The 7,467-nt window shown below is 41.2% G+C and overlaps 1 protein-coding gene and 1 long non-coding RNA gene across 2 annotated transcripts in view; both read right to left on the reverse strand.

The window, feature by feature from the left end:
- LOC105923049 (NACHT, LRR and PYD domains-containing protein 3-like) overlaps window positions 1-1,624 on the reverse strand; it is a 70,602-nt gene extending 68,978 nt beyond the window's left edge. The window contains exons 1-2 of the mRNA XM_036131383.1: window positions 1,589-1,624; window positions 82-147 (exon numbers count right to left, since the gene is read on the reverse strand). Of these exons, the coding sequence (XP_035987276.1) occupies window positions 82-147; window positions 1,589-1,624 (102 nt within the window). The remainder of the gene's footprint in view (window positions 1-81; window positions 148-1,588) is intronic.
- A 35-nt stretch (window positions 1,625-1,659) lies between these two features.
- LOC118560481 lies at window positions 1,660-3,914 on the reverse strand. The gene is made up of 3 exons (XR_004929387.1): window positions 3,879-3,914; window positions 3,315-3,434; window positions 1,660-1,694 (listed from the first exon to the last, which is right to left on the reverse strand). It is a non-coding gene; the product is annotated as an uncharacterized LOC118560481 (long non-coding RNA).
- Between the last annotated feature and the right edge of the window lie 3,553 nt (window positions 3,915-7,467).

Raw genomic sequence — 7,467 nt, forward strand, 5'->3', positions numbered from 1 at the left:
ACGGTCCACTGGTCCACAAAGTCCAGCATGGAGACGACTGAACAGAACCCATGGAAAAGTAGTTGTTGTACATGTACAGACCATAAATATGGAGTCCAGCTGGGTTTGATGCTGCTGGGCAGATGGACCTCTGGGAACCTCTGAGTTCTGCTGGTCCACTCTGTGGAGGAACCAGAACAATTAGGAAGGAAAGAAATATTCATCCAGCAGTTTTCACAGATGAAATCACCAAGAGCTTCACAGTAAAAGTCCTTAAAACAGAAAAACTGAGCATCAAATGAACACGATACAAATAATTTAAAAAGAGGAAGATGAACTAAAAGGATGAAGACCAGAACCACCCAGTAGACATTTTAAAAAGCGGGTCTTGAACTGGGACTTCAAACTGTCCACACTGTCAGCAGATCTGATGCTGGTGGGGACAGTGACCCAGAGCTTGGAGACAGTGGAGGTGAAGGTTCATTCCACACAGGTCTTCAGGACAGTGTGTGGGACATCCAGCAGGTTCTGATGACTAGATCTGAGGTGGTGTGGACCTGGAGGAGGTCTGAGATATGTGGCTGTGTGTCCATGTAAGGTTCTGTCCTGGATGTGATGGTGAGTATTTTAAAATGGATCCTGTAGGTCACTGGAAGCCAGTGAGCTCACATTATATCTGTCCACACAGAGACAATCAGAAGGTAAAGGTCCATGAAGGACATCTGGATGTGAGCAGAGAACCAGAGGATCCAGGTAGTTGGAGACGTTTAATGTTCCTGAGGATCCACTAAGAACTAGCAGAACCTCTGATGGTTCATAACATGATTCCTTGCAGTGAAATCAGGATTTTCTTAGTTTCCCAAAGTAACAATAAAGCTGTTGAAGAAAAATCTAGGGAAGCATTTAGACCAGAGCATTTCTGGACCCATTTTAATGAGTTGCTGCAGTTCTGCTAACTTGTCTGAAGCTCAACTGAAATGTAATAAATCCATTGAGATATTTAAGAGCTGAAGAACAGCTGCAGCTCTAAACTCCTGTGAGGGAACAACACCAAGTCTCTGGTTCTGATCCCAGTGATTGTTCCAGCTCCAGCTGAGAAGAACTGAAACTCTTCAGTCACTAAAACTGAGGATGACTTTCAGATACAATGAAAAAACGGTTCAGGAACAAAGAAAGAAAGTCCAGTTGGTTCCATGTTGGATTTGATTCAATCACTATGAATATGGGAGAGGGACTAAACAGTCCAGTTAGCTCATTAACATGGAACAGAACCAATGAGAGTGAGCTCCAGTCCAAACTAAATCTTTGACTTTAAGCAGAGAAAAGTGTTTAATGATGGCGACTAATCAATGAGGCCCAAAAGCAAACAGATCAGAGCTGTTAAACATGATGTAGCAGCATCCAGGACGCCTCCAACAACATCCATTCTTTCCACTTTCACTGCTGTGGTTCTGGAGAACATCCAACACACACCGCTTCACATATGAACATAGAAATGTGGGAAAAAGAGCTGAGCTCACGTTAAACACATGTTGGAATAAAAACATTTCAGACTGACTCAGTTTCCACAGTTACAGCAGTTAGATACAGCTCACCTCTCTGAGGACGCAGGTCCTGAAGATTTGAAGTCAAGAGGAGGAGTCATTGACCTTCTGCTCTTAAGGGACACACAGCTGGGTTCTGGTTCTGGTTGATGTGTCAGTCTCCTAGGAATCCTGTCAAAATAAAACTTATTAAAACCCATTTTGTAGCATTTTACTTTAATTACTTTTTACAATATCACTGATTCTAAAATAGAGAGCTCTGAGACACAACAGAACCAGACAGTTCATAAACTTGATGTTCTAAATGGTTCCCATCAGAACCGGTCCAATCCTCCATCATGTTCCTGATCATTGATCCTCTTGAATAAAGTCCAACCTTGTTTCTAAAGCAGAAAGAGCTGTTTCTGAGACAAACATGTTGGTTAGAAATTACTGAGAGGACAGTTTGGTGATGTTAGTGTTTATTCAGACATCAGAGTGTTTTTCGGAGGATTGATATCTCTCCTATGTTACAGAGTAAGGTCTGGTGCAAGAAACAGCCTCACCATAAATTTGCGAGCACTATCTTATCTGAGGCTTATGCCCAGTCATCTGTGGTTACTCATTTTCTTGAGAACTGAATGATTAACTGTTAAGGTTGTTCTGCATACCTGAAACTGCTAGTTTACGACGTCAAAGGTCACACTAAAATATGTTTCCCCCTTCCTTAAGTTCTGCAATGAAACTAGGGCGCTCGCTTTTTGAGATAAAAAAAAGGTACAGCAGCAGCAGAGTGGATTTCAGAACAGGAAAGAGCTGTAAAGAAATTCATCTCTCTGCTGGTCTCCTTGCAAGATTTAACAGTGTCGTCCCTCTTCTTTGTGTTGTTTGAAGAATGTTTTAGGTGTTTGAACCTGACACAAGCAGAACACACCTCCCAGAACAGATTTAGCTTAACATCATTCAGATGTGAGATGGGAAATCTGGAGGTCTGAGTGGTCCCCAAGTTCTGCCAAGTGGACCAATCGCTCTTAACACTTCACACATGGCAGGAAATTCTCCTAAGATTATTCTAAGATACACCCCCGATAATCGGCCCCTCTCTGAAGGGGGCATCGGGGCAAATATCTGGCTAAAATTTCTGCAGTGAGAACTGGCCTTTATCCCCTCAAGAATCTCTGCCCCCCGTGTCGGGAGCATGCAGCAGGGAGAGCAAACCCAGTCCACTCCATCTCATTTCATTTTAAAGGAAGGTTCACCGAAAGGTTTCAGGGAAAGGTAATTTTCTAGACAATTCACTGAACACTAAACAGAATAAATTGTTTATTTTTCCAAACTCAATAAAAATATAATTTAAATACAAGTTACTTCATTGTAGAGAACATTATGATGAATAATAATGTTTTGTATCATAATTAAACAGCTTGAGGTTTAGGGAATGTTACTGGTGAACAGCAAAAGGACCGTATTTTACAGAACCACAGAGAACCAATCAGAGTGAGCTCCAGTCCAAACTAAATCTTTGACTTTAAGCAGAGAAAAGTGTTTAATGATGGCGACTAATCAATGAGGCCCAAAAGCAAACAGATCAGAGCTGTTAAACATGATGTAGCAGCATCCAGGACGCCTCCAACAACATCCATTCTTTCCACTTTCACTGCTGTGGTTCTGGAGAACATCCAACACACACCGCTTCACATATGAACATAGAAATGTGGGAAAAAGAGCTGAGCTCCCGTTAAACACATGTTGGAATAAAAACATTTCAGACTGACTCAGTTTCCACAGTTACAGCAGTTAGATACAGCTCACCTCTCTGAGGATGCAGGTCCTGAAGATTTGAAGTCAATCAATGCACCCTTTGACCTGTCGCTCCTAAAGGACACACAGCTGGATTCTGGTTCATGTGTTTCTGTCAGTCTCTTAGGATTCCTGTGAAAATAAAACTTATTTTTAACACATACATAGAAGGCAAAGCTGGTTCTGTTGGTTTGGGTCGTATTTAAACAGAAACTAAATGTAAAGGTTCTTCCATAAATGTCTGATCAGCCGTCCTTCTTTCCAGGATGAATAATGTTGAACACATGTTGGTCATCAAGATCCAGGAAATGTTCTGGAAGTTGGTGAGTTTTTCCAGATGTGTCCTGCTGGAACCCAGAGCTCTAAGCAACAGGCTGGTGTCACTCAGCTGGTTGTGCAACACTGACTTGCTGTTTGTCAGAACCCACTCGTACCATGCTGAGCTGCTCTGTTCAGTCTGGATGAAGCAGCAAAGAGGAACAGCAGCAGCTTCAGGACCACTTGGTCTCTTCTGGCCTGATATAGTGAGAACGCTGTGTGAAAAGGGCTCTGGACACTTAGAGATGCTGATCTCACCTCTGAGCGTGGCTCTGGCTCTCAGCTTCCCCACACAGAGTGGTTTTAGAGGGAGGGACTCCCTCCTCTCTGTCCTCACACTGATCCATGCTGCTGAATTCACATCCACATCAGCTCACACACACTTTCTACCTTCACCTGCAGAGGAAACACACATCATTCATCTGCACATCAACTCTGATCATCCTTTACATCATTAGTGCTGGAAAAAGATCAGCTGCTCCTCCTCTGATTGGCTCTTCTTCTCTGCTTCATATCAGTGTCAGTTGAATGCAGTCAGACAGCAGTGAGAGGCAGAGGAAGCTGCCATCAGCTGCTGTACTTCTACTATCAGTCCACTAGATGGAGCCATGGAGCAACATTTCATCCACTGACACTGATTCACTCTGACTGAACATCAGCAACTATTTTATTTCACAATAATCAAACTCTACAAGTGGATTATCTGCTGCATCAAAGCTGAACTATTTAATAATCTGACTGAATCAAACACATTTTAACATTGATGTCATTTTACTTTGAAAGGACTCACAGGAAGCAGCAGGAAGCTGTTGTGTCTGACTTTAATGGGAGACCAGAGTTTGAAACCAGGAAATAAAAACATGAAATAGTTTGTTGAGTGAAGAAAACAAATAAAACATCAGCTGTTCATCATGTTGTTTGGTTCCAGTTCATCAATAATCTAATAATCCTGTAGATTATTCTTCAGACAGCAGAGATGAAACTTTGTGCTGAAATCAGAAGTGAAGATGTTCTCCAGACATCAGAGAGCAGAAACAAAGAGGAAAGTTCCTCAAGACAAAGTTCTGGTAGGAAACAAAGCAAACTTACAGTTTGTTCAGACGGTCCAAAGTGCTGAAGAATAAGATCTGAACAACAGACTGAGTACAAAAAGAATCACATATCTGGTCTGAGTTCCATCTGAGACCAAAGTGAAATGAAAATAAGACACTTCTGTTATTGTGATAAAATAACAGTTTCTGTTCCCTTCTGATTGTTCTGAAAGTGGATACAAAGAAAGTAGAACATACCACTCCTGTTTTTGCATCTGTACATTGGCTTTCAGTTAGTTAAGTTTACAGGTTTAAAAAAGTTTGAATTGTTTTAAAATGCTTACTTGATCTTGCCCCTCAGTTTCTGTCCGATCTGATTCAAATGTTTGCTCCCTTATGTCAGCAAATCAGTTACTGTTAGTCGTCCCAAAGCCAGAGAGGAAGTGAGTGTTTTCAGTCGCTGCCCCAAAACTGTGGAATAAGCTGCCACTGCAAATCAGAAAGGCTGACTCGCTGTTCTAGTCTTTAAACAAGTAATTTCTCTTTGGCTTTTAAATCAGTTTCAAAAGTTACTTTTTCAATATTAATTATTTTCTTCATTATTTTATCTAATGTTATTTATCTGGACTTGTATTTTATAGTTTTATTTTAATTTTGCTTGCTTGAGCTGGCGAGGGTATTTCTGCATTTTGGTGTTTTTTATCAGTATACTTTGGTCAACGGTGTTGTTTTTAAAGTGCTTTATAAATAAAGTTGTATTGTATTATCCTCTGAACATATTTGCTCCTTAGAGATATAAACTTTCAGGCATAAACCCTCAGTACCAAACCAGGACCAGAACCATTCAAAGATCCAAACTCTCTCTCAGTACAAATGCTGTTCCAACTTTATTCTGGAACCTGCTAGAACCTGAGATGCAGGAACCGTCTTTTTCTTCTGTTTATTTCAACACAAACCGAGTCCTTGAGCCGTTTCGAATGTAACAGGTGGCAGCAGTAGGTGTCACACTCTCCATAGGCTGAGCCTCTATAAAGGGGGAAGCTGGAAGGGTGGTAGCCAGGATCACTTCTTGTGTCTGGGACCAGGGGTGTGGTGGATCCATGCTGTTGGCTGATTGGGGTAGGTTGAGAGAAAAATTGTTTTAAGTTTATCCTCTTTAAAACCTTTTTTGCTGATTCTGTGTTTTTTATACAGGGCCGCATTATCGGTGTTCCAGTGGTAGCGTTACCTGGGCGTGTTGTTGTTTGATGCCGCAGGTAGGCTTTTATATTTGCTGTTTCAAGTGATTCAGGTAAGCAGAGTTTTTAATGTGGTTAGATTGTTTTGATTGAAGTGTTTAATAAGTATTTAGTAGTGATGGGTCTATGAGGTGTCATGAAGCGTTTCGACACTTGCCCAACTGTTGCCCAGCAGTTTAGAGGGAACACTGCTTAGTTTGGCACGTCAGTCAGTTCGAAACAGTTCCTGTATCGGTCACGTGACTTTCCCATAGCATCGACACGGGTTTTGCACTATGAGCTCGACGCATGTGCCGACGCATCGGTGTTGCCAGACCCCATCACTTCCCACTGCCAATCCAACGCATTGTTTCCCAGTGGATTCTGTTCCTGCCGCAGATGGTCCACGCCTTGCCAATCAGTCTGCTTATACCTGGCAATCACTCATTCTGTCCACGCCTGGCTGCTATGTGCTGCTTTCCCTGTCCGTGCTGTGGTGGGCTCTCCACCTTTAGGTGTTCTGCCAGCTTCTCTGGCAAGTCTGTCAAACAGCTGATAGGTTGCTTACAATGCAACAGTAAAAACATGCAGTAAAACAATAGAAATCGTGCACAAATATTTACACAATCACACTTTCAGAATAAAACTAATTTCCACTGTGTGACACAGACATCCTGATTCCTCCAGACATAACATCTGTGAGGAGAGAAATTCTGGTTGGACTCCAGTTTCCAACCGAGGAGCTTCTGGTTGTGAAAGTTTAAAAGTTGAAGAGGAAGCTTTTCTATTTTCTAGAACTATCTTGAGATGAAATCAAGGTCTCCTCACACTAGAACTTTGTTTACTGTTTCTGATGTCTGGCTGAATTCTTAGGTCCTCTGTATCAGGCTTTACAACTTAAGCTATACTAAACAAGGGTCAGAACAAACATGCATAAAGTTAAATGAGGTTTTGTCAATATTATAATATTGCATCACATGTAGGTTCCAGTTTAGCCATCAATGCTGAAAACCTAGATTAGACACTAGAGTTAAATGCATCAGTACCTCATCCAGCTCATTTCAAGGCAACTACTGCAGATCAGAATTAGCATAGTCAGAATAATACTAAAAATAATCTACCTTAACATGGAAATTTGAAAGGCAGAGAAGGTTAAAAATAAACTAGAGAGTAACTGGCTTCATCTAGTTTGACAGAGCATCTCTTTCACTGTCTGCAGACATACATGGAGTTTATTCAAGTCCACACTTTTACACAAAATGTTATGTTTTCTTATTATTTAGTTCATCAAGTTAAAACAGAGTATCCTCTAAAAACTACTGACTGGCGGTGAAAAAGGGAGCCCAGAAGCATTTTTATCACTATTTTATGCTTAAAAGTTCTACCTGGCAAACCAAACCTTTAAGCTGATTCAGTCTGAATGAAGCAGTGAAGATGTCATCAGCCACATGGCCTTTCCCATTTTGAAGCATGCTCTGACACAGTTAACGAAAAAATACCCTGTGAAGTTAGAGGCAAGCTTTGATAAAACTAATGTGCATACAGTGAAGATATACAGTTAATTCAGGTAAACACATTACACAAATATGATGAAACTGA

This window comes from Fundulus heteroclitus, unplaced genomic scaffold, assembly GCF_011125445.2.
Source record: "Fundulus heteroclitus isolate FHET01 unplaced genomic scaffold, MU-UCD_Fhet_4.1 scaffold_43, whole genome shotgun sequence".
Taxonomy (NCBI): domain Eukaryota; kingdom Metazoa; phylum Chordata; class Actinopteri; order Cyprinodontiformes; family Fundulidae; genus Fundulus; species Fundulus heteroclitus.